Here is a 27,229-nt window from a genome sequence, read left to right as displayed (position 1 = left end):
GCAGACACACAACCCTCCCCGCTCAAGGGAGTGGCAGAGGGGCCTGAGTGGCAAAACTGAATGGCGGGATCCGGCAACCTCAGAACCTGAGCCACACAGGGCCCCACAATCGCACAGCCTCACACCCCTCACACCCACCGTACCCCCTTAGGGACCACATGCAATCAGTGTGACTCCGAACTCCAAGCAAGGAGGACTCAGGAAGCCCACAGGGCCCTCCAGGGCTAAATGGAAGAGAAGAAAGCAGGCCCTGATCCTGGCAGGGGCAGTGCCCAGCAGCCCTACATGGGCCAACGCGCCTCACACAGTTACTAGATTTTTATCCTGCACAGAGGAAGTGGTGGAGTGATCGCCCCCTTGGCACAAAACTGACTCTAAAGTGCAGATACCTGGAGCCGGGAACAAAAGCCATGTACCAGAGATGACTGCCCTGGAATGCCCAGCACCCAGGGCAGGCACAGAGCAGCTCCCTGGGCCCTCACATGGCAGATCCTGAGTATCGGGGGCTAAGCGGCAGGTTTAGTAACTTGAACTAAGGAATGTTCTTTGTCTTGACTGCTGCCTAGTAATGGCACAGGCTGCTCCCCAAGATGGTGAATTCCCACCACGGGTGTATGCAGGCACCACTCAGGACCCCAGGGACACTCACATCCCAGAGGGTCTGCTGGAAGTGGGAAGGGACATCCCTGTTGACCAAAATTCCTAAGCTGCACAGTTCCCTCCAGAACGTTCACCAGTGCCAGGATGCTTCTGCTGCCTGGACCCCAGAGCAGGAAGCCTGGGGAACCCCCACCAACTCCCTTCCGGCCTCTGCCTGGCAGGCGGGGGAGGCAGAGGAGGTGGCAGGAAATGCCAGCCCGACTGTGGTTGGGGCGGGGGTGAGCCCTCAGGACTCTAGACCCCTCCTGGGCAGCCAGGGAACCTCTGGCTCTTGGAGAGGGGAACTCAAGTCTCCACATCCCTTTGGAATCTGCAGGGCCAGTCGTGGCAGGGTCTGAGCAGGCCACAGGCTGGGACCAAGGGATCAGGCCACCTGTTTAGATGAACAACAGAGGACACCCGGACCATCCAATTCGGGGCCCCAGGAAGCCCGGCGGAGGGAAGGACGGTGTTCCAAATGGGGGAGCGTGTGGTGGGGTCCCGTGGGCTCCCTGGTGGGGCATCCAGGATGGTGCAGAGGGAGGGCAGGGTGCCCAGGACGGGGGAGGAGCTCGGCCTGCAGTGAGGAAGCCTACTGGGAAAACCAGCACCCAGATGACAGCTGGTCCTCAGCCTGCCTGCTCCCCGTCCCTGCAATGTCCCTGCAACCCTGTGCCACCTGCCTGGGGACCCCCCTGGAACTGAAACCCCGTGGCAAGCAGCTAGCGAGCCCTCAGAGCTTCCTGGATCGCCCTCCTCCAGCCCCCACCTCCGGAAGTACTGCTTCCCCCGGCCACCCAGGGGAGGGAGAAGGGCAGCGCTGGCGGGGACTGGGATGAGGACGTGGCAGGGACCACGGCGCGTCAAGGTTTGGGGGAAGCTGAAGGTGGTTAGTGTAGGAGGAAGAGGAAGGAAGTGTCCGCAAGCCCCAGAGGGTGAGGGGCCCTGAGGAACCAGGGTGGGGCGGGCAGCCGTGCCCAACATAGGAAGTGCCGGCCATGGTGAGAACGGGTTTCTGCTTACCCTTGGGCCCACAGGACCCACTGCTCCCTGATGGACAGACCCTAGGCAACCCCTTAACCTAGATGAGCCTCAGTTTCCCCTTCCGTAAAATGGGCATGCCGACAGCAGAGGCTGTTGAAGATGGGCCCTATGGGCCCTTGGCAGGATGGGCTCTCCACACCTGCTGTGCATCTGTTTCCCGCCTCCTTGCAGAGGCAGGCAAACACTCAGGCCTGTCACCTCCAGCCCCAGGAGCATGGCCCACTCGTGGCCTCCAGGCCAGGTGTCAGCTTACAGCTCAGGTGGCCCAGGCTGGAATTTCAGCTCTTCTGAGGTTACCCTGCCCTTTCCCCAACCAACACCCCGGCTCCAAATCTCAGCCCCATCTGAGGACAGGCCAGATTGGCCCTCCTGAAGTCAGGAGAGACCCAGGCCTGCCTCCCCAGGAGTGTCTGATGGGGGAGCTCCCCGAAGGCAATGTCAAGGGCCCCCATGGGGAGGTCCAGCCCCTCCCTCGGCCAGAACTATGAAGTCATCCACCTGCAGGAACCTGGACACTCAGGCCCCTGCTCTGAGCCGGGGTGCCCCAGAACCACCCAGACTCTGAAGGAGAGAGGAGGATGGGGCCTGACACACCAACGCGTGCATCTCCTTCACTGTAGCCTGCACCTGCTCACAAGACCCCCAGGAAGTGGCCCTAAGGACTGCCGGCTCCCGGGTGCCCTGCAGGCCCCACACAGACCCCTGGCCGGCCTACTCCCTAGCCCTGCCCTACCCAACCTTCCGTGACACACACAGGGATGCCCCAAGGGCCCAGTGAGACAGGCCTTTCCATGATCAGCCCCCCAGGGCTGGCCAGTGGGCCAGGACAGAAGGGGTGAGAAGGAAGCAGCAGTGGACACAGGAAGCCACGGTGAGGCCAGGCGGGACTCCGCCAAGGGAGGGACAGAGATCTGGGTCTGCCCAGACACAATGCCACAATCCTGCCAGCCCCATGGACACGTGGGAGCTGGGAGTGATCAGGATTGCAGAGCCAGCACAGACAGAGGCGGGGATTCCTGTCCCGCCTCTGCCTCCGTAAGTTTGGTCCCCCAGGTTCCACGTGACCAAGAAACCTTCAAGGACTCTGAATACCAAACCCACCTTTATGATCACCCACCCCTGCACAAACGCGAAGAAAGCAGCATCTTGACTCCCTATCCCCTCACCCAGGAGGAGCCAAACACTGGCCTCTCCCTCCCTGAGCTCCATGGGGCCCCCTGACATTGCCTCCCACCCCTCTGCCCTCCCAGCCCAAGAGGCCCCCATGGCAGGGACCTTGTCCAGTTTCCCCAGTGCAAGATCAGGGGCTGGCACAAGGGGAGACTGGGAGACGCAGGGTAGTGAGGGGGCGTGACATTAAGATGAGGGGCCCAGAGGTGCTGCCTGAGGCCTCTGGCCCCTGAGGCATGTAGCATACAAGTGCAGCTGGCCAGGCAGCTCAGTCCGCAGGGGAGACGGATTCAAAGGCAGGGGCAGATCTGCAACCCAGACCTACAAGACCCTGCCAGGGCCCTCCCCCAGAGAACTCCACGAGCTGCCAGGGCATGAGAACGAGGAGTAGTGACCCTCAAACCTTGACCTTCCCCAAGCCTCAGTCAGGAGACACCAACCTAACACCCTTCAGTCTTGACTGACCTCAAACTCCCAGGGCACTGGCAGTGGCCCCTCATGGACCCCATCAAGGCCCAAAGGGCCTCGGCAAGAAAACCATTCTTGATTATAAAACTTATAATCTATAAGATTATAAGTCTATAATCTTTATAATCTATAAAACTATAAGACTCAGCTTAGGGCGATGTCTGTGAAGGCATCGAACAAGTGTGCAATGACACATCTGCAGTGTCACTGCCATCAACATCACCGTTGCCACCAACATCATCACCGTCATGATCACCACCACCATCACTACAATTGCCATCACCATCATCACCATCACCACTGCCATCATCACCAACATTAACATCACCATCATCACCAGCATCAACATCAACACCATCATCATCACCATCAATACTAACATCACCATCATCACCATCACCAACATTAATATCACCACCATCACCACCACCATATACATCACCACCATCATCACCACCATCACTACCATCACCACTACCATCATCACCAACACACATTAACATCACCATCATCACCAGCATCAACATCAACACCATCATCATCACCAACAACATCACTGTCATCATCACCACCATTACCACCACCACCATCACTATAGTTACCATGACCATCATCAACATCAACACCATCATCGCCAACATCACTGTCATCATCATCACCACCATTACCACCACCACCATCACTATAGTTACCGTGACCATCATCAACATCAACACCATCACTGCCACCATCACCATCACTGTCATCATTACAGTCACTATAATCACCACCATCAACATCAACACCATCATCACCACCATCAATACTAACATCACCATCATCACCACCATCAATACTAACATCACCATCATCACCACCATCACCAACAATATCACCACCATTGTTACCACCACTATATACATCACCACCATCACCATCATTGCATCATTGCCACCATCACCACTACCATCATACCATGATGACCATCAACATTAACATCACCATCACCACCACCATCACCATCATTACCGCCATGACTACCATCAACATCACCATCATCACCATCATCACCATCACCACCACCATCACCACCACCATCACCACCACCATCACCACCACCACCATCACCAACATCACCAACATCAACACCATCATTACATCATCACTACCATCATCACCATCATTACCGCCATGACTACCATCATCATCACCATCATCACCATCATCACCATCACCACCATCACCACCACCATCACCATCATCACCACCATCACCACCACCACCATCACCAACATCACCAACATCAACACCATCATTACATCATCACTACCATCATCACCATCATTACCGCCATGACTACCATCATCATCACCATCACCACCATCACCAACATCAACACCATCATTACATCATCATCATCACCACCATCATCACCATCACTATCAGCTAAGCAAACCCTTGCCCTGCTCCACTGTGCAGATGGCAAGCTGAAGCCCAGACAGAGAGGTTGACAAGTTTTGTCACAAGTAGCAAGGGGATGGTGTTTTGGGTCCTCTTGGCCATAGTGAGCAAGTTGAGGACTGACCAGGGGCAGAAGGAAGAACAAGAAGTGGTGCTCAGGCTGATTGTCACCCTTGCACAGCCCATTCATACAGCCCAGGGGCGCTGAGGTTAGACCTGGTGGTGGCAGGTACAGCTGCAGCCCAGCCACAGTGAGGGAAGTGGGAAGCATACCCAGGAGGAAGAGGGTGGTCAGGAGGGGGCTCCCCATGAGTAGTCAGCGCCTGCACCGAGGAAGCATTCGAGACAGAGCTGACAGATGAAGACACCTGCTAACTGAAGCATGAGGGCCAGGGTCTTTGCAGGAACCCCACCCTGCCATGCCTACTCCCCCGAGAAGCCCACCATGGGAGCTGAGGCCACAGGCCTCCCACCACGCTCAGCTACATTCAACCAAATACGCACGAGCCACCTTTCCCAAGTCTTGCAGCTGTTGCTGCGATCACCCACCAGGCTGGCGGGGCTGCCAGATGCCCATGGTGGCCACTGTCCAGGGATGCCCCAGGCGCTAAGGGGCACACTTAATCTGGGGCCAGGCTGCCTGAAACACCATGGTTCAGAAGAAACAGCCCCAGAGCTGCATCCCCTCCCAAATTCTTCACAGCTTAGAGGCAGACGGGGATGAGGGGGGCACACCTGGGCCAGGCAGCTGGGAGGTGCAGGCCAAACCCTTGCCAGACCCCTGGTCCTCTGTGACCCAGCCTCCTGGTTGTGTCATGCCCCCTTCACCACCCTGTGTGTGCCCCAGTGCTACAGGGAGAAGAGCGCCCAGGCCGCTCGTGGCTTCAGGCTGACGGCAGAGCTGGCTGCGCCCCTCCCTGCCCGGCTCACCCTGTACTTGGCGCAGTTGCCCCAGACGCTGGCTCAGGAAATGCCAATTGCCTACTGTCACTTCCCGCTTCCCCATGACTCCAGGGCTTCCCAGAGCAAGGCAGTTTTTTTCTTTTTTTTTAGGAGAAGCCAAGTGACCACCTGCAGAACTGACCCCTAACAGGGACAAGCAGGCAGGGTCTGTCCCCAGAGGGCTGAGAAGCTGGCAATGACTGGCCAGTAGCTGTGGGACTCAGAGCCCCAGGCCAGAGTGCCTGCCCAGGGCCGGGCTCCCAATGCAGCTGCTACTCCTGCACCCACCCGACAGGCACAAACCTCAAGGGACGCCCATCCCCAAGGTGCAGCCTGCATGGCCAGAATGAAGTCCTGAACCCAGGGGCCAGGACCAGGGACCCCAAATCTGAGGCTGGCCCTTTTAGGAGAGCTACAGGGCATCTGATTTTACCCAGAAGCACCCACATCCCCCCAGCCTAAAGATGGCTGGGGTAAGCGAGAATTCATGTAGCTTCACTAACGGGGTCACCCGCCCATCCCAGGGTCATACCCAGAAGTCAGGAGCGCTTGGACCAGCCAGCGCCAGGGAGGAAGCCAGAGGAGTGCCATGATGGAAATCGCCCAGCTCCAGGGCCAGGCCTGTCCAGCCACTCTCACTCCACTGGTTCCCAAAAAGGAGTTCCTGCTGTGGGGGTGCAGGGAGACAGCGGGCTCCAGGCCACCCACCTAGAAAGATGCCAAGAGGCCCTGAAAGAGTCCTGAGAGCTGCTTTCCAGCCACAAAGCTGGAGACACTCAGCAAGCTGACCTGCGCCCCTGCACGGCCATTCCCCGCGAGGCATGGTGAGCAGACCACCCGACTGCCGTCCGGGGCACACGCCAGGAGGGTGGGAGTCAAGCCCCAGTCCTGGCAGAGTCCCCATGGGAGGAAGCGGAGTCACGGAAAGGGCATGATCAAAGGCGTGGGGCCACCAGGAAGCTGGGAGCCCCAATCGCCTATGTGTGACGTCCTTCCCACCCTCCCCCACCGCAAAATGGAGGCTCTGACACCGGGGCCTGCCCTGCCCACTGCACCGAGCCGGGTGACTCTCACGGCCCCCTGCAAACACACAGACTCCCTCAGGTGGTAGAGGAGCTGCTGTAGGCCACAGCTCCCACAGCTCAAACACCTACTGCAGGTGCACGCCAGGCTGATGTTTCATTACACAGCTCACAGAAGTGTGACAACGGGGAGAAGCATCGCCTGCGCCTGTCCTGCAGGGGAGGAACCGGGGCTCAAGGAGACAAGATGCTTCCAAGCCCAGAACAAGAGCTACTGGGCCAAAGCTTGGAGCTCTGGCCTTCTGAAGCCTCAGTCCACCCCTTGGCCACCCCTCGACCACCAGGGCAGCCAGACACAGCAGACGCCCATGAGCCCTGAGAGTTCCAGCAATGACGCCCACCTTGGAGAACAGGCACCAGCCCGGGGACTTGGCAGGACGCTCACCTCTCCGGGGCCAGGCAGGGGCTCCTGGGCACCGCAGCCTCCCTTCCAGGCCGTACCCCTGAACTGTCTCTGGCACCTCCACAGGGCCAGACCTTCGAGGAGGGTGAGTGGGAAGCAGGGGAATTCCTGGAGAAACCCCGCCTGCCCCACAGCCCGCCTGTGCGGCAAGGGGGCCCCCAGCCTGTGGGCTCCTCGGGGTAGTTTCCCTTCAACAGGAAAATAAATGATTCTTGTTTCATTTTGAGCCATGTGTCTCTTGGTGGCTCAGAGGCCCCACCACCGCTGCCAGCAGCTCTGTCGTGGAACGGCCGGGCTTTCCACCCTCAGGGCAGCTCTCCTCTCCACCCTCATGTGCACGGCCACTTGGCTCAGAAACACACCTGCAGACCCTCAGGTCCCACCTGTGGTGGAGCGTGGGCAGCTCCAGGCTGGAGTCCTACACGACGGTTCAGTCGGGGACTCTGGAAAGATCACGGCAGAGGACGCTCCCCCAGGCAGGTCCTGGGGCCTGGCGTGGGGCCGGCCTCTCTGGGGGATGTCCCCAGTCCTCCCATGGCCGGTGGAGCAGCACCACTTGCAGATGTGGTTAAAGCAGGCAGGGCACAGCCGCTGGGGCCGCGCGATGGACAGAGTCCAGGCAGGGAGTCCCCGAAGGACACAGCACCTGCTCAGCACCCAAGGCTGGCAGTGGGGGCCCTCTCCGGCTGGTCCCGACTTTCCAAGAACCCCCTCCACACCCGTGCCGTAAGCCCAGGCCCACCCTAGCACGCTGCATCCTCCCCACAGAAGAGGCTCGCCACCCACACACCCTAGCCGGGTGCCTGTCATGGGCAGGGGCCCAACTGGCGGGGCATCTGCAGACTGGGGACAGGGCCTCACCCATGAGACAGACCGAGAATAGGACGTCAGCCCGCTAAGCAGGACTTCCCCCATCACAGCCCTGGCATGGGCGCCCTCCCTGCCTCTGCCACTCCCAGGGCCAGGGCTACGGCGGAGCTCACCCGCACCAGCCCAGAGGCTCAACCGCACCCAGACTTGCCTCTTCCGAGCTCAGCCTCAGCGCGTCCCTCCTGCCCCACAGAAACTTGCTGAGGGCCCGGGTCAGGCTCGTCACCACTCTGGGCGAGACAAACCAGCCCGTGGCCACAGACGCCACAGGCTGAGCCTCAGAAACCTCCCTCCCGGCTGCCGTGCCTGCTGTGAAGAGCCTGGCACCCCACCTACTGTCCCAGGCTAGGGGCTTTGGACTTTGGGAGTGTAATGGGGAACCCTGGGAACTTCTGGCAGTGACAGAGTGGACATCCTGCCAAGTGACCCGTGGAGGGGACGGCAATGGAGAGGAGGGTGTGCTGAGCTGGCTTTAGCCTGGCCTGGGCTAGGTCTGAACTTGGCCACTTCTAGGGGGGCCCGGGCCCCTACCCACTGTGTGCCAGACTCCCCCTCCCCTTTCCTTAAGCCCAGGGAGAGGGGAGTGGGCTCCACCCTGCACCAAGGAGATGCCGACCCAGGAGGCTGAGAGGAAATCCTGCCGGGGAATCCAGACAAGCGCAGGCCCCGGCCCGCTGTCCCCAGGACGGCCACCCCCGTCCTCACCAAGGCTCTGACCCAAGGCCTCACTGTGTCCCCTTCCCAATCACACCAATCGGCACGTATCAGGGTACTGTGGCAGCAGGAGTGGACGAGCCGCTGGGCTCAGTGTCTCCCCTTTTCTCCCAAGCACCTGCCTCGCTTGGGCTGTCCGGGGTGATGGTGAAAGCACGTTCCCAGCCTGACTCTGGGAGCCCAAGGTTTTTTGAATGACCCAGCCTCTTGCAGCAAAGAACTCCGATTTCTGTTTCGGAGGTGACATTGGGGAGTCTGAATTCAGATCCCTTCGGCAAGTCTTCCTGGAGGGCAGGAAGCGCTCATAGGACTCATCTCTGCGCCCCGTGGTGACCACAGAGAGGCCGCTTCAGCTCTTAGCTTTGGTGTACTCATCTGTAAAGTGGGCGCAGAAAGAAATTTCTGCGGACGTGAGGGGGAACAGGTGGCAGGCAGCGTCTCTGCTCCTCAGCGCCCAGCCCCAAGAACCCGAGACGGGGCTGCAGCCAGCGTGCACAGCAACTCCGAGCCTAGCCAGCAGCCCCCAGGGGCCTCGGCAGGAAGGGGAGGGAGGGACAGGCCGGTGGCAGCTATGGAGTCTCTCTCCAGACTCCGGGTGACTCCATCCACAGAGTGTCTCCCACAGGAATGTCTGCCAGCCCCCTGTACAGGCAAAGTCAGACATGGCCAAGTCCAGACCTAGCCCAGGCCAGGCTAAGACCAGCTCAGCACACCCTCTCAACCACTGTCTCCTCCACTGGTCACTTGGCAGAATGTCCACTCTGTCACCACCAGAACTTCCCAGGGCTCCCTATTACACCCCCAAAATCCAAAGCCCCAGACCTAGGACAGAGGTGCCCAAGCCCTGGCCCCCCTAGCCCTCTGGGGCTAGCCCTCTGCTGTCCCAGGGCTCCCCATTACACCCCCAAAGTCCAAAGCCCCCGGCCCAGGACAGAGGCACCCAAGCCCTGGCCCCCTAACCCCCTGGGGCTGGCCCTCTGCTGTCCCTGTTCAGCACCCTTCCCAGCCTGCTTGGCCTCACCAACCTCCACTTCTCTGAATCCCATGAGCAACCCCCAGGGGGTGACCAAAGCCAGCATCCACGTGTGCGGGGAACCCAACAAAACTGCATTTCCACCATTTTCTCCCCGCTGACCGATCCGGGAAAACGGGTTCCGTGCAATGGGAACAACGTGCACTCTGTACCATCCAGAGGGGCAGGGGACGGGAGCGAGCTGGGGGCATCCACGACAGGACGGGCCACGTGGCGGACATGACTCTCCAAAGAGGACCCAGGAGACCAAATCCCTCCTTGGGGGACCAGAGCTTGGCAGGGAGGTGAGAAGACCCAGCTTAGGGGACGGGGTAGAGAGGACACAGGCCTGAGGCCACCCTGCCTCCTCAGCAGGTCACCGGGTCTCAGCCCTCTGGGGCATCCAGCAGGAAGAAGGGGAGCCAGAAATGTGCCTTCCAGGGCTTCTGACCCCCACACAGTCCATCCAGCAGCAGCCCCCGCCAAGCAAGGAGGGGGCACCATCCCTCCAGAGAACGCACAGCCTCCAGACACCTGGAGACCCTCAGCATCTGCCCCAGGGCACCCGGCTGTCACCTGGCTCATGAGGAGGAGGGGGCAGAGGAAGGACAGCGGAGGATGACTCCCCTCCTCACCCAGGTGCAGGAAGACCAGGGAGAGGGGCCGGGAAAGCCCGATGCGCCCAGAATGGCGGCCACCAACTCCAGAAGCTAAAACCTCCCCGCGCCTGACTCACAGGAGAGGCTCCTGCTCAGGGCCTTTCACTCAGTTTCACACACAACACTAAGCTGATGCTTTAGATGACTCCCCGGAGGATAAGCAGTCAGACACAGGTAACCGTGGGAGAAAGGACCATCACCGCGAGGCCACGGGGAAAGGTGTACGAATCAAAGTCCAGCAGCCAAAACTACAACAGACCCTGGGTCCCACTCCTGCACGCGACCGGAACAACATCCCAAGTCATCCCCAGGAGAGACAGTAAGTGTGCTTCAGGAGATGCTGAGAGTGCCTGGCCCGGCCACCAGATGCCTGTAGTGACCCCAACGCATGTGCCTGTGCACGAAAGTGCACACACACACACTGCTTCTAGCTGAGAACACCGAAGACATCCTCAGCCCTGAGTGAGGTGCACACAGTCTAACAGCCTAGGACCCCTGAGTGAGGTGCACACAGTCTAACAGCCTAGGACCCCTGAGTGAGGTGCACACAGTCTAACACCTAGGACCCCTGAGTGAGGTGCACACAGTCTAACAGCCTAGGACCCCTGAGTGAAGAGCACACAGTCTAACAGCCTAGGACCCCTGAGTGAAGAGCACACAGTCTAACAGCCTAGGACTCCTGAGTGAAGAACACACAGTCTAACAGCCTAGGACCCCTGAGTGAGGTGCACACAGTCTAACAGCGTAGGACGTTTTCTGCAGAAAAGTAACAATACAAATTCAAACCTCCTGTCACATCAAGAAAGCTGACCTGGAAAATTCTTTCTGCGCCCACTTTACAGATGAGTACACCAAAGCCAAGAGCTGAAGAGGCCTCTCTGTGGTCACCACGGGGCGCAGAGATAAGCGCTTCCTGCCCTCCAGGAAGACTTGCCGAAGGGATCTGAATTCAAACTCCCCAATGTCACCTCCGAAACAGAAATCGGAGTTCTTTGCTGCAAGAGGCTGGGGCTTTCAAAAAACCTTGGGCTCCCAGAGTCAGGCTGGGAACGTGCCTTCACCATCACCCCAGACAGCCCAAGCGAGGCAGGTGCTGGGGAGAAAAGGGGAGACACTGAGCCCAGAGACGCCCAGGACAGGCTCATGGTCACCAGCAAGTCAGGGCTGGTGCCCGGACGAGTGTGTGGGGCAGGCAGGCCGCACACCTGCTGCTTACTGACAGCACAAAATGAGGGAAACGCTCATGGACGGCTCCATAAGGCAGGTGGCCCTGGTCAAGGACTGCGCAGTCCCCAGGTGCACTGTGTTCTATTTCAGGTGTCAGCTCCAAAACCAAGTGGCTCCTAGAGACTGCCCGGCACAGCCTCACCTGGCGTCCATCAATGCCCATGCAATGCTGAGGAAGGCCGGGCTAAATATTTACACATTGCGAAAGGAGTTTTAAAAGGCCTGGGGAAATCGAGATGGTCCAGGCTTTCACCCTGGCCAGACCGACCTGGTCTGAGTCCCTCCCTGAGGCTCCCCGTGGTCTTGGGAAAGTTTCTCCACGGCACTGAGCCCGTCTTCCTGTACCGTGGGCGCCGAGAGCGCATCCTTCTAGGGACGTCTGTGAAGACACATGAGCACTCCACATGGGCCCTGGCACTCTGTGCATGCCAATTAACAGACCTCCTTGCCATGAAAAAGAAACGGGACGTGAGCCAGGGCCAGGCAGGGCCGAGCAGCCGGGAGCCGGCTCTGGCCTCCATCAGTAGGACGGGTGTGGGGACCCTCCGACTCAGCCCCCTCACTCCCTGCAGAGAAGGGCTGCCCCTACTTCTCCCCTCTCACCCACCCCACACCGCAGCCACAGCAGCGGCCCAGGGCAGGCAGAAGCTGACCGTTTACCCCCAGTCTGGTCGCTTAACCTCCCTGCTGCTCTCTGGCACAGTGTCCCAATGCTGGGCTCAGGAGAACAGAGTCAGGTCCACTGCACCCCTCCGGCTACACAAGTCCCTGCCACCACCCAGCCTCAGTTTCCTCATCTTTAAAATGGCAGTGGGGCAGACCCCAAGGGGTCCTCCACAGAGCCTCAAGGTAAGGAGAGGGAGGAGAACCACCCATGCTCCCACCCTTGCCCAGAGCCCAGAGTCCGGGTCCTTCCTCTGGAACAAAGTGGCCTGAAAGGAGTCCTCAGGCCCAGACACCCAGAGGTGACCAGAGAATCCAGTGGTCCTGGCCTCGGGCTGCAGGACAGGGCCAGCCTCAGTTTGCTCATCTGTTGCTGACAGCGGCAGCCTGGGAGAATCAGAATGCTCCCAAGACACGCTCAGCACGGCCACGTACGGAGCAGCCGTGACCAGGCCACAGGTATACTCCACGGAGCGGGGTGTCCCAGACCTGGCCCCCACAGCCTCTCCCCACCTGGGTCCCCAGATCCTCTCCCCCACAGCCCCAGCAGACCTGCCATGAGTCCCACACTCCCAAGGCAAGACACAGGCACCCTCCCAGGCCACATGGAGCAGCCACCAAACCTGGCCCTCACCTGCCAGCCACCTGCGGTCCCGTGCCCGCCAGGCCAGGCCACTGCCCGAGAGAGAGGCGAGAAGGTGCAGCCTCATGGCGAGAGCAGGTGACAGGTCCCACCACAGGGGCGGCCCCATCGGCCACCGGCCGGGGGGCTCAGGGTCCCACAGCCTCGGGCGATGCAGTGCGGCGGCTGGGTGGGCAGGAAGGGGCCTGAGGGAGGCAGCTGAGCAGAGCTGGAGTCTCTTCCAGGCAGCCTGGAGCTGGTTGCGAGCAAGTGGTGCTCATGCTGGCCTGGCAGCCCAGTTCCCCTTTCCCAGAGCCGCCCGGTCCCCCACCCTCAACCAGACACCTGTGACCACAGGCGGCTGCCATTGGCCAAAGCCAAGAGCTTCTTGGAAGAGGACAAGGACCCCGGCCTCATTTCCTCAATCCGAGACACGATCGTCACGCCCGCAGCTGGTGCAGCAGATGGTCTGCCACCCAGCAGGGGCCGGGGCAGGACAAGGGCAAGGCCCGGACGTTGGGCAGCCCCAAGTTCAAATCCGGCTCCACCAAGCCAGCTGCCCACTGCAGGCAGATCAGGTGACCTGGCTGAGCCCATTCCCCATCTGCGTGCTGGGGTGCACAGTGCCAGCCGGCATGCAACAGTGCTGGATAACCGGACACAGGGTGCCTGTACTTGTCCTGGCCCGGAGTGGTGGCCTGAAAGAAGCCCAGGCAATGTTTGGGGGCCGCCACCGCTCGCCCAGGCCCTCATGTCCCCACCATGACATCCCCACCTGCTCCCAGCAAGGGCCACACTCAGCAGGGAGCCCTGGAGAGGCCAGCACACAGGTCCTGGGGGGTGTCCTGTGGGGGGCGTGGAGGACGCAGAGGCCTGAGTCCAGGAAACAGGCCAGGAGTCAGGCCTGGCAGGGCAGGGGCCGGAATGGAGCAGAGCCTCGGATACTGGTGAGGCAGGGCCTGAGCAGCTCTGGATGGAACCCGCCTTGGGGGGCTTGAGGAGGCACGGGGGCAGGAAGGGGGCCTTCATGGCTCCCAGCCTCCCTCCAGCCACACAACGAGGGCTTTCTTCCAGGGCACAGAATGCCTTTTGTGGCCCATCAGCCAATGGCCAAGCCCAACGCCGGTAGTGAGCGTGGGGGTGTGGACATGCAGCTTTCAGCCCTGCCAGCCCCTGGCATGCTAGTGGGGGTCCTCAGTTCCCACCCACCCAGGAGGCCTGAGACCCAACCAGCTCTGTCACAACAGGCTGCCCTGCCCAGGCTGCAGAGGCCACGGCCCGGGAACCAGGCCTCAAGGAAGGCTGTGCAGGGGTAGCTCGGAGCCTCAGGGACTCACAGCCCACGCGCCGTATGTGCCCATCCCAGGCCAGGAGCTTCCTGCCTGCCCCACCAGTGCTGGGGACAGGCCACCAAGATGTCACGCAGCGCTGGAGGGGAACCAGAATTCTCCCGTGATGGCACCCCCACACGCTCACACCCGTCTGAAAACCCTTCTGCAGGTGGTACTCAGGCCTGGAGGCCAGGCTGGCCCTGAACCACAGGAGGGCACTGCCCTGCCTGAGCACAAGGAAACCCACTGCCCCCAAAACCCCGAGGCATCAGCGTCAAGGCGGCAGGTGGGACACAGAGAGCTCCTTTCCTCCTGGAAGACAGAAAAGGGTCAGAGAACCCTCGCCGCCAGGCTGACCGGGTGACGGCCCACTACAGCCCCACCTCGGCCTCTTCCTCCAGCTCTGGCCCCTGCCCCACAGCACGCCCTGCACGGTGAGGGGCCTGCCACAGCCCTGCCAGCTGAGGGGCCCAGGGCAGGTCCCTTCCCTCCTGGGTCTCACCCACCACAAGAGCCCACGCTCTGCAGAACCCACTGAACTCCCAAGTCTCCCGAGCTTTGGGCTGTCCCGAGCTTGCCGGTGTCTCCACTGCTGCCACATCCCGATTCCAACCTCAGTCACTGGGGACCCCAGCACAGCTCGCTTTCCTCTGCACTGCCAGCCCGGCCACGTGCAGCAGGTCACCATGAATGTCTGCCCAGTTTGGAGTTCCAATGCGATCGGGAGGTCCCCGAGGTGACACTGAGGAGGGTCCAGGACTCCCCGCCGGAGTGACAGTGTGGAGGGTCCAGGACTCCCCGACTAGGGGTGACAGTGTGGAGGGTCCGGGACTCCCCCACTAGGGGTGACAGTGTGGAGGGTCCGGGACTCCCCCACTAGGGGTGACAGTGTGGAGGGTCCGGGACTCCCCCACTAGGGGTGACAGTGTGGAGGGTCTGGGACTCCCCCTCAAGGGTGACAGTGTGGAGGGTCCAGGACTCCCCCCACCCCGGGGAGACAGTGTGGAGGCTCCGGGACTCCCCCCACCAGGGTGACAGTGTGGAGAGTCCAGGACTCCCCCCGCCCCGGGGAGACAGTGTGGAGGGTCCGCGACTCCCCCCACCAGGGTGACAATGTGGAGGGTCCGGGACTCTCCCCCAGGGGTGACAGTGTGGAGGGTCCGGGACTCCCAGCTCTAGTGAGGAGAAGATAGGCTTTTGTTGAGCTGGTGTCTGTACCACAGGCACTTGCTAGTCTCATAATAACAACACAAACAACCCCCGAGGCCTGGCTCCATCAAGACCCAGACCAGACGGTCCCTCAGCCTCCTGGGTGTTGGCCGGGGTCCCTCCTCCCTCCTCGGAACTTTCCAGCTCTCTGCTCGTCTGGTTCAGGGCCTGGAACCTGGACAAGCTCGTCCGACGGACGGACAAGGGGACGGGACGGTTCTGCCTGGAGTGAAGGTCACAGCCCACCTACCTGTCCTCACGCAGCCCAGATCGAAGCTTTATTCCCAAGAGGCACACCGTGCCACCATGCCAACTGCCACCTCAGCTATGACCCTCAGATCCTCACCAGCTGCCTGAGGGCCTGGTTCCCAGAGTGGGGCGGGGAGTGGGGGGTGCGAGGCCCCCATGGGAACCTCCAGCCCTCACCCCATCGATGTGCTTCATTTATGCCCAACGAGCCTCACTGACAGCGAAGCGGCACGGTCTCATGAGACTCGGAATGAGGGTCCGTGTCCCCATCCCTACCATGCCCCAGGGTTGACCTCAGCCCCAGAGGGGACAGGCAAGGTCTGAGACTGCAAGGCCCTTCACAGAGCCAGCGCAGACTGACCTCCCACCTCAGCAGGTCTGGTGCCGGCCCCCGAACACATCCTGACCTGCAACAGGCTCGCAGCCCGCCACACCCGCTCGGGCCACACAAGACAGCCTCACCTCCATCCTGCCTCACCCCGACGTGGCTCACCAGTGAGAGAAAGACCCCCACGGCAAGCCCTTCTGGGGTGAGGCGGCCTGGGCTCTCAGCCCCTCCCAGCCCACCCGTGTGTGCTGACACCAGGCAACCCTCTGGCAGGACACGGGTTTAGATGGGCCCACCCTGTCCGTCCCCACCTCTGTGCACACATACAGCCACATCTGCCCAGCCACCCATGGCATGAGATCCTAGCAGCCCAGGGCCTGCCCCGGGGCACAGCCAGGGGGCTCCAATCCCACCGCAGCCCCTTCTGGGCCCTTCAGCCACGGTCTCGCTAACCAGGCCCTGTCCAGACAGCCCGAAGTTACGCGTGCATTCGGCCTGTCCAAGAACTCTGCGCCCAGCACCGGGGCAGAGTCCACACTCGCTGAACGCTGCCCTCAGGTGGGCGGGGCCTCCCCAGCCAGAACCAGAGGCCACCCGGGACCAGTTCTCACGCACGTGTCTTCCCAGTTCAGAGAGGATAACGCCACAGACCAGGGTCTCCCAGAGAGCCAGCGGTTACAGTTACCAGCCCACCCTCACATTACCCACCCAGGCCTCAGCACCCCACCCTGGATAACTGGAGGGGGCTGACTCATAACCCAAAAGGCCCCGCCCTCATGAATCCACACCCCAGCACCCTGTGAATCCCACACACCTACTGCTCCATTAGTGCACAGGGGCCCATGGTGCCCAGTCCCCAGCCTCTGGCCCACTCTGCCAGTCCAGCAAAGCCAAGACAGCAGCCAGGGGCTTTCCCACAGGACAGGCTGCAAGGGCAGGACTTCCCACCAGATGCCCTGGCCCTGCCCCAGCCCCCAGCTCCGGTCTCCTCAGCACCCAGCTCCTGGCACCCAGGGAGCCCCACTGCAGCCCCCACTGTCTCTCCAGGCCTCACTCCTTCCAGCCAAGGTGCTGGAGGCCAGAGCTTGGGTCCCAGCCAGAGCCCTCCGAGCCCAGTCAAAGGCACGCACACACACATACACCACCCAAACCTCTTCCTTCCTCCCCACGTGCAGCCGGCAGCGAGCGCGCAGGCAGAGGGAGCAGCAGGTCGGGAGGCAGGTGCCAGCCCAGGGGGCGGGGAACACTATCTCCCAGCGGCTACACCTTGGCTCAGCCCGCTGCCCTGCCCCCCACATCCTGGCAGGGCTTGTGTGCATCTTGGTGGGGGTGGAGGGTCATTACAGAGCAAAGTGCCCAGCTTGCCCGCTGGCCTCTCCCAAACTCCTGGGTTCAGGGACAGAGGGAGAGGAGGGGAGGTGGGGAGGACCCCGCTGACTGCTACATCGAGGAGGCGGTGGCTTCGCTTGCCCACAAGTATGGTCTTCATCTGAGCAGCCCCCACCGGGAGGCTGCATCCAACTCATCCTGTGGGCCCCACACGCCGAAGTCACCTTGTGGCCACTTTACAAGGGAGCACCTTGTGGCACACCCTGCTGAGCACCCCGGGGAGGCCGGGCTAATCTGCAGTGAAGCCCTTCAAAGCCCTAACCAGGGCCACTGAAGAAAACGGGCAGAGCCGGGAGGCCCCACCCCCAAAGCCACCTGAGGAGCTCGGTCATTCACTGGCCTACCTGCCGGCCAGATCCCTCAAGGCCAGCGCCACCTTCTCTACCATATAGACCATAGTGTCCTGCCCCACCCAGCCCCCACCGTCTCCCACCAGCCCCTCTCAGCCCCCGGCCTGGCCCTTACAGCACACACAGTCATTCCCTCTGCATCTTCCTGCCAGGGACACCTCCTCCAGGAAGCCTTCCCTCTCCTGCTCAGACACTTAGAAGATGCAACAGGGCCCAGGCGTGAGTGACAGCCCTGAGAGAGCCCCTCTCAGCACTCTACCCCAGCGCTGTCAGTGCTAAGGTCTGAGCTTAACTCCTCCGGACAGGGCTCTACCAGCAGGTGAGCCCAGCCACACCCCTGGACCCAGGACCCAGCCCAGGCCAGGCACCTTGGCTGCGCACTCCCGCACCCCTGCCTCTTGAAAGCCTCTGCAGCTCCAAGATCTCCTTCCCCAGGGTCCCCCTCTCCAGGGCCTCCCTCAACCCCCCCAGCCCACGTCTGTCCTTCTTCAAATCAGTGCCCACCGCGGGCTCTGACAGCAGCAGCGGCGGCTCAGAGAAGGAAAACCCCTTGTCTGGATCACGGAGCTGGCCCGAGGCCCCTCCGGGTTCAGACTCAGTCTCTGTCTGACCGGGTCCTGCACCTCCTGCCCCCCTGGGGCCACATTTCCCCGGTGTAGTGAGGGGCACCCCCTGAACCCTCAGCTGCTGGGAGGGGTTCCCGGGGGCTCTGCTGTCTCTACTGCAGATGGACAGTGGGGGATCCGGCCATGGGTAGGAGGTGCCTACAGCTCAAAGCCCCTGACCTCAGGACAGGCAGCCCTGGATTCTGGAGGAGGCCTTTCCTCTGGCTTCAGACCTGGGCCAGACCTGGGTGCCAGGGAATTGCAAAGGTGCTCCCTGAGGCTCGGTGGCCAGCTTCACTCCCCACCTGGCCTAGGAGCTGGGACAACCCACAGCCAGGTGTCGTGGGGCAGCAACAGGAGGGCCAAGGCCTGGCCACAAAGGCAGCCACAGAGAGCAGGGACCCCACGGCACTGGGTCACCAACCCTTCCTAGGTACCGTCCCCGGACACCCCAACCATCACACTGAGGGGCCCGTCCTATCTACCTCCCAGCCTGCAGCCTCCTCCCAGTGGGGCCGCCTACCTGCGAGGCAGCATTTGCTTCTTGCAACCACTGGCTCATAGGAGGCTCCTCACTTCTTGTGGCCTCCCCAGCCCCCATGCGACCCCACGCAAAGCCCCCAGCCCTGATCTGGCTCCTGGCTCCCGACCCAGGTTCTCCAGGAGAACCCAGGCAGGACCCCACCCCACCCCTGCCCCCAGGCCAAGCCATGGGCAGGCCAGCCTCAGCACGCCAGCTCACAGTGCCCTGGCCACCCCCACTCCCCTCCTGGGATCGGTGTGACTCACAGGGCCAGCACGCCACCTCCGGCCTACACCGCCGACGGCCACCCCCAACACACGCACCTGCCCAGACTTGCCGCTGGTGGACGGTGGTAGTGCCAAGGCCACACTGGGCCCTCAGGCGGCATGACCGACCACAGCAACAGAGGGGCTGCAGGGGAGACGGCAGGAAGGCTGTGCTCAGGCAGGGAGCACAGAAAAGGCAGCCCCTGCTGTGCTGGAGTCCCTAATCCTGAAGCTCTGACAGCCCCAAGGCCTTCCTGCCCTCCAGGGCAAGCAGGCTGGGAGGCCTGAGTCTCCAATGGACAGACCTGCATGCCTCCAGGCTCTGCTGTCCTGGAGAGGGGGATGGAGCCGCCAAGGCCAGATCCCAGGGCCACTGCCCCTCCCACACAAGGCCCCAGGGTTAGAGCTGGGGAAGGTTGAGCTCCATCCTTAGGGGCAGCTGGGCCCAGGTCCCTACAGACCACAGGCACAGAGAGGCTGAGCTGGACCCACGCATCCGCCCAGGCTGGGCCGAAGGTCTTCTCATCTGTACACTGCCACTGTCCTGCTACCTCCCAGGACCGCAGGGGGTGGGGTGTCAGAGAGGGTCTGGAGCAGGAGGGTGAGACCCTGCGGCTGTCAGGGAGCATGGGGGCATTGTCTAAGACCTGGAGCAAGCCCCTGATGAGGGAGACCCACCAAAACCCTGGGCCACGGCCACTGGCAGTGCCTGCCACAGACGGTCCATGATGGGCAGCGACTCAGTCCTAGGGGCCCTCCTCGACTTCCCGGACACAGACACAGATGCTTTGGATGGCCAGGAAGTGAAGGGAGGCCCTGTCTCAGGGTGCCCCAGAAGCAGCTCACCACAGGACAGCCAGCCTCCCCTCCCACTGTCTGTCACGGAGCTCCCGGCCCTCCTTCATCTCCACCCCACGCACAGGGCATCTGTGCCCTTGGCAGCAGCTGTTGCTGACGGGGCAGGTCCGAGCCCCGCCCTCGGGGAGCCCACAGGGATCAGGAAAGGCCCAGCTGAGCACGGACAAGCAGGTCCAACCGAGAACAGCATAATTCCAGGTCTTGCTGTGCAGAGAAGGTGTGGTGGGGATGAGCTACAGGGCTGGAGGAGCCGGCTGGGCCCCACAGGCTGGGCTGCATCCAGGAGCTCAGCTGGTAGGCAGGTGACCCAGCAGGAGCTGCGTTTGCTGACTGACAAATGGGTGCGGCTGAGGTCCACCCCCACCCACAAGGAGGGAAGGCAAGAGACGTGTGTCCCCACCCGAGGACAGTGGCAGGACCTCTCTTCCGGGCACAGGATGAAGCAGGACAATCTGACTTGAGGAAACAAAACAAAGTCACAGCCAAGGATGGCCTGGCTCCTGCCCTCCAGGCTCCAGAGGCCGCTCCTTGAGGCTGCCCGGACTCCTGCAGGCACCCCTGCAAGGCTGGGGTGCTTCACAGCCTGGGGTCTGCAGAGCAGCCTCCCTCGGCAAACCCCAACTCCAGGCTGCCTTTGGAAGCAACCGGATGGCACCCGCTGCCTGGGGTCAGTGCTCCCTACCCACCCCTCCTGTGACTCTGAGCGGCCGACCCAGCCTAAGGGCCACAGTTCTGAGGCTGGCAGGGGCAAGGAGGGCCACCACTTCGTTACGTGCCCCAGGTACTGCTCCTTGGGACAGGTGACAGGGGCCAGAGCCTGTTCCCTCAGCACCCAGGAGCCTGCCCCTAAGCAAATAAACCAACAAGCACCCACATTCGCCTCCAGGGCACGGGACCCTATGGGACCAGGCCGGCTCTGCTCACCATCTGCGCTCTGGATGCAGGTGGCCACAGCCCTCTTGGGTGGCAAGGGTTAAACCGCACAGTGGTAAGGACCCCACGCACAGGTGCTGGCCGGTACACACACCTTCAGGTGACGGCAGCAACACTGGCACTGGCCTGGCTCCCCAACGCCGACCTGGCCGACGGAGAACTCGCCTATCTGCCTAGGATGACAGCATCCAGCCAAGAACTATCTCCCAGGAAGCAGCCAGGGTGGTCTGGTACCCCCAAAGTTCTGTGCCTTGCCTGTACCCTCTGCCCCAGCCCTGCCCAGAACCCTGGGTGGCTGCCAGCTTCCTGCCGAGCTGGCTCCTCGTTCCCAGCCACAGTCACTGCGAAACCTGCTCATCACCCAGGGCACCACCATCCACCCCCACGGCCACTACTCCAGGAGGACAGCACGAGGGCCAGGTCTGCCCCAGCTCCCTTCCGCACACACCTGGATTCTCAGGGACAGGCCTGGCATCGGCCAATGCTGAGCTGCCCATCACCTGCCCCAGTTCCCTTCCGCACACACCTGGACTCTCACAGCCCCTCCAAGGCGGACAGAGCAGGAGGGTCCCCGCTCAGTACCCCATCAGCTCACGCAATGTCCCCCATACTGGCTCTGATGGAGATTGTCGGGGGGAGCGGCAAGATGGCTTCCTGGGGACAGAAGCTGGTGTGCAGAACAGGAGAATGTGACAGATCAAAATGCACACACAGACGGTGAAAATCGGGCCGAAGCTGGAGGCTGGAATAAAAATGTTAAATCTCTGCAAGAGTAGAGTGCTCCTCCTTGACCCCCACATCCAAACTGACCTCTGTTTTCACAAAGGCCAAAAAGAGACAGAGGTGGTCCCGGAGAGGGAAGCTGGGACAGCGTTCATCTCCAAGGGGTTGCAGGAGCCGGGGGTGTGGGAGTGCCGGCTGCAGGGCACACACACACAGCGACTTCACCCAGCTGCACGGGAAGGACACGCGTGCCTTCCCGAGCACCAATGATGCCAGCACACACAGGGTTGAGTTCTAAGGAGGGCCCAGCCTCACAACCGTGCTGGACACTGGGGGGCCCCTCCCATGCTCCGGGCCTCGCGTGCTCCTGGCCACCTGCCCTTGGTCAGGCAGTGATGGGGACAACGCCATGTGGGACAGCACGTGGCCCAGGGAGGGCAGCCAGCTCGCCATCAAGGATCCAACACCCCTGGGGGCTGGCCGAGACCAGTAACCCCAACACTGCCAGAGGCCCCCAGAAATGAACGCGGAGCACAGAGAGGGTGAGAATGGGTGATCTCAGTACCCAGCACGGATGCAGCGAGCTTGGGGCTCCATCCCCAAAGGTTGACCAAGACTGGCCAGGTCCCCACTCCCAGTGCCAGCCCCTCACGGGGCGGCCCCTAGGCCACCAGCCACAGGGCTGCCAGGAAAACCCGACTGACGGGTCAGGGACAGTGACGGGGGCGGCCATGGAGTCAGGGCACACAGACACACACTCAGCTGGTGAACATGTGGCCCAGAGGTCAGCCCGCTCACTGCCCGCCACAAGTAAGGAGATGCTTCCTGCACTCCCTTGGAGACTCAACGCCCAAGGTGCCCTCACCATGCCCCTTCCCTCCCTCCTGAGCCCCTGCAGCCCACAGGCCCAGCCAGATCCCTAGGGCTGCATCCCTGACTGGTCTCGGCTGCAAGGAGCCAGGAGGTCCCTCGCTACCACGCTTTCATTTCCATGCCCAGTGCCCAGTTTCCCTCAAGAACACAGCCAGGGAGGGTGCTGCCCACGTGCTGAGCACCCGAGATGCGCCAGCCAGCACAGGTCTCACTGGTTCTCTGAAAGCTCCCCAAGCATCACCTTCTATAGACAGAGAACACGGCAAGGCTCCAACACACAAAGGTCGCCCTGGCCGAGGCCACGCAGCTGGCCGGGCTGTCGAATCATGAGCCCAAGGCTGTGTGAGCAGAGTGTGGGGGGCGGCGGGGGAGGAAAGAGAACAGAGGGTGCGACAGGGCAGCAGTGGGAGCTGTGGTTGGGGCACTAGAGGGACCTCTGCCCCCGCGGGGGAAGGAGAGGGCACAGACGGGGGCGGTGTGGACAGGGCACGCAGGCATACGCACAGGTCAGAGCACAAGCACCCCTCCAGGTACCAAAGCTCCTAGACTCCCACAACCCTGGGCACTGCGAGGTGCGACGGCTGGCACGGGCAGGCTCCGTGGCTGAGGGCGCCCCTCTGGGCCTCCACGAGAAGGCCTGGCTGAGAGGGGCTGAAGGAAGGCGGGAGGGTGCCTTCCTTCCTAAGGAAGGTATCAACTTTGATAGGAAACACAAATCTGAATTCCATTTTTCTTTTTAAAAAATTAATAACTAGCAAGGCTTGCTATGATCTGCCCACATGGGGAGAAGGGAGGCCAGCAGGCTGTGAGCCTGGCGGGCGCTGGGGGGTGGGGTGAGGAGCAGAGGGAGGGAGGGAGGATGGGCGGCAGCTTGTTTTCTCTGAGCGGCCTCTGCCATTGAGTTGCAGGACGCGAGGTGTTTGTTGTTTGTTTCGGGGAGTATTTTACAGACTCTCAGCAACCCCCCGGCCACTAACACAAACTCTCACACCGAGAATGCTCTCCGGCCAGAAGCCAGCGCTCCAGCTCCACACCAGGGAGCGGCTGCTTCCAAAGCGCCCCCGCCCCAGCCCTCAGGCTTCTCCTCCAGCCCTGAGAACCCACACAGGGCCCAAAGCTGCCGGCGCGGGGCCCACCTGCTGGCCACCCCACGCTGCCCGCTGGCCTTGGCCCGTGTCCCCGGCTGTAAAACTAGACGGCCGACCCAGCGTCACTCCCAGATCTCCCGCCAGGCCGATGATCCACACACGATCTCTGGGCTGACCCTCAGATGAACCAGGGCCAGGACCTGCCCGGAATCCCCTGCCCACTGCTTGGAGCAACTGTTCGCAGTGTCCACAGCCCACCCAGGAGCCCTTGGCCGCCCTCCATGAAGATCGCCCCTCTCCCAGACCCCAGAAGCCACTGCAATTCTGGAGGCAGGAAGGTTTCCTGGGGTGCCCGGCCAGTCACAGCCACCGGCACCAGGTCAGGAAGGCAGCAGGCAGCTCCCACCTCCCCACAGTGACCCGTGCTCTGGCCTGGCCTGCTCTCCGCCCCCAGCCTTGGGTCATTCCAGAAACATGTCAGGCTCTCTCGCCTCTAGCCTTGAACATGCTGTTCCCTGGGTCTGAAACTCCTCCACCTGTTTCCTGGCTCACTCCAGCCTGGCTCCGTTTTATATAACACCTCCTCCAGGAAGCCTTCCCAGAGTCTCTCAGTTGGGGTAGGGGTCTCATCTCCTACCTACCCACTCAAGAACACTCCCTGCAGTGCAGGGCACAGCCAGCCCCTCACCCTGGGTGCCAAGGCTGATGGCTACTGAGGATGGCGCCATGGCCACTCCACTGTGAAAGCCTGGGCCCTGGCCAGTGCCTGGCACATAGCAGGTGACAAGTACAGACCTACAGGATAGTGGGACCAGGTCGGCGCCGGCTGCAGGAGTCTCCACAGTCCTTAAGACCTAGCCAAGTAGGTGCCAAGTTTCAAGGAGACCCAAGCAGTAACACAAGGCACTAGCCACGCTGTGCTTCCCCAAGCAGGTTAGACAACCTCCCTCAGCCTCTATCTCCTCTTCTGTAGAAATGAAGCTGAAGAAGGAAGTCGCCAGGAGGCAAAAGGTCTAAATTTTGCCACCCACTTGCTACGTCTCCCCAGGAGCTGCTGGCCTGGCCGCTCTCTGGGTAGGCAGACGGAAAGGCATTTTCTCGGGGCTAAACATGTGGAGGTTGTGGGGGTTTGGTCTGGGAGGACGACTGGAGCGGGGAGGTGCCCCGGGGGCCTCCCTCAAGCCACAGCCTGTGGAAAGAGTGGCCCTGGGCGTGGGCTGAGGGCCGGGATCCCTGTGACCAGTGACCAGCGTACCCCACACCAGGAGGACAGTGTGCGATTCACCCCCTTAACCCTCAGGACAGCCGGGGACCAGAGCCACCCTCAGGCCGGGCACAGCCCACACTAGGGAAGTGGCAGTGACCATCAGGCTGGCCTTTCCTCACCCATCCCACAGGTGGTGAGTGCCAACCACTGCCCAGGCTCAAGCTCCACTGGGGCACAGCAGCCACTGCCTGAGGATCCGGGTTTGAGTCCCGGCTGCATCGCTCATGGCTGGGCAGGGCCTTGGGCATCTGACTCAGCCTCGCTGGGTCTAAATGTCCTTGTCCTCAGAAAGCGGATGGCGCTCTTGCCTTTAACTCCCGGAAGCCGTGAGGATTAACCGACACCACAGACAGCCACCTGGACAGCCGCCTTCATGCACTACTCAGAGAGTACCTGCCCATCAGGCCACTGCTTCCCCCATCGAACCCAGGGCTAGGAACAGGCAGACAAAACAGGCTGGGAGGCCAGGTGAGGTGGTGCACTCCTGAAGTCCCCACTACCCGAGACGCCAGGGCGGGAGGACCACTTGAGCCCAGGAGTTCACGTCTAGCCTGGGCAACAAAGCAAGACCCTGTCTCTAATTTTTACAATTTAAATTAAATTAAATTAGAAAACAAAGGTGGGCCCTGCCCAGGGGCACCCAGTCCAGAGTCAGAAAGACAGCCTTTTCCAGCAGCCCAGTGGCTATCGGCTGGTAATGCGGCAAGGGGGAGGAGACACCAAGGAGGGCTTCCTGTAGGAGGTGCCACTCGCCTCCCTCCAGCTACAACCCAGGAGGCTCCGACACCTTCCCATGCCAACCCCTGGCCTTTCTGTAGACAGCTGGGGGATGGGACAGACCTGCACACATGTCTACCATGCGGAAGGTAGGCCCAGGGAGGGTGACAGACAGACGATGGGGACCCCTGGCACCAGAAGACAGGAAGATCTGGGTCCAAAACAGCCTCACCACCTCCTAGCCAAGGACAACGCTGCTTCTCCGGACCGCAGAATTCTCATCTGGAAAATGGGCCAACGGCCTGGGAACATGCAGGGTTGGAGACCACACACAAGAAGGGCTGAGCGCAGGGCCCGGCATACAGCAGGCACACAGCTGCTAAAGACAGTCGGACATGGACCACAGTTCCTGGCAGGCAGCAGGTGCTCATAACTGAGCGCATCTCGGTGGCCATGCCCTTCCTGTCACTGCCATTCCTAGCCCAAAGAACAGTGCCAAAGGCTGCTCTCTGGGACCGGAGTCCTTCATCCCGCCCTGGCCCCAGACACTTCCGCCTTACCAGAAAGCATGGCTCCTGATGGCCCCCGGCTCTGTGGCGGCCTGGCTGTGTGGCCCAGCCCAGCTCCTCACCCTCTCTGGGCGCCTGCTTCCTCATCCATAATGGACTGGTCTCCAGGGCCCCTCCCCTGCTGACGAACCCGGGGCAGACGCCACAGCCCAGGCCAGGCTTGGTCACAGGTTCCTGGAATGCCAGGCCCCACCCAGCAGGCAGGAGGGTCTGGCCTATGGCAGCTCTGCAACCAAGAAGGCGGTCTCAGCCCCTCTCCTGCTGCCCCTTCACCACAGAGCCAGATTCCAGACCTCAAGCAGCTCCGCGCCCAAGCCAGACCAGAGAGCCTGAGCTACCACCTGGGGTCACACAGCCTACAAGAGCAGAGCCACGACTCGCCTGCCCCACAGAAGCACATGCCCCGCTGGGCCCTCTGCTGCCACCCTCTGAGGTGGTAGAGTCCCGGGAAGAACAGGGCCTCACAGTCCAGCACCCGGACACAGTTCCCCTGCCTGCTGGGGGCACCCAGGTTGGTCAGTGGGCCTCTCTGATCCTGTCTCATTCTCTAAACTAAGCCTAATAACACCCACCCCGTAAGACGATGGGGAGGCCTCCGTGTGCCCTCCAAGGTGATGGGGAGGCCTCCGTGTGCCCTCTAAGCCGTGTGCCTGGAACCCAGTGATAACAAATCAATTCCGCCAATGGGGCCAACCACTGTCTCCCCTCACAGGACAGTCCCAGGGCCAGGCCTCCTCCAGCCAAAGGAAGAGGGACACTCACCTGAGTTCCCCACTCCACCCCATCTCCCATACTCAGCCCAGGACGGGCCCATGCTCCAGCCCCAAGCAGCAAAGCCAGCGTCCAGGAGGACCTTGGCTGGGGCCCTGGCCGCGGCCCTCCACCTCCCCAGTGGGCGCGTGTATCCTGCCACACTGCCAGGCGCCCTTGGCCTACCTGGCTCTCTCTCTCCCTCCCCACGCCCTTCTGCGTCTACAAGCGGCACTGAGGCTGGAT

At 61.7% G+C, this 27,229-nt stretch overlaps 1 protein-coding gene across 6 annotated transcripts in view; it reads right to left on the bottom strand.

Moving 5' to 3' along the window:
- RXRA (retinoid X receptor alpha) overlaps positions 1–27,229 on the bottom strand; it is a 116,273-nt gene that overhangs the window by 42,516 nt on the left and 46,528 nt on the right. Inside the window, exon 1 of one of the 6 annotated variants that reach the window (XM_073022084.1) lies at positions 26,225–26,242. The exons of 3 other annotated variants lie outside the window; for them this stretch is intronic. In XM_073022084.1, the coding sequence (XP_072878185.1) occupies positions 26,225–26,234 (10 nt within the window). In that variant the 5' untranslated portion in view covers positions 26,235–26,242. Of the gene's footprint in view, positions 1–5,310; positions 5,328–18,939; positions 18,957–26,224; positions 26,243–27,229 lie in introns of those variants that run through there. 2 more of the 6 variants (XM_037986994.2, XM_073022083.1) reach the window with 2 other exon arrangements.

The sequence above is a fragment of the Chlorocebus sabaeus genome, chromosome 12 (genome assembly GCF_047675955.1).
Source record: "Chlorocebus sabaeus isolate Y175 chromosome 12, mChlSab1.0.hap1, whole genome shotgun sequence".
Taxonomy (NCBI): Eukaryota; Metazoa; Chordata; class Mammalia; order Primates; family Cercopithecidae; genus Chlorocebus; species Chlorocebus sabaeus.
The sequence above is the reverse complement of the archived record's forward strand: the minus strand, read 5'-3'. Positions and strand labels throughout refer to the sequence as shown.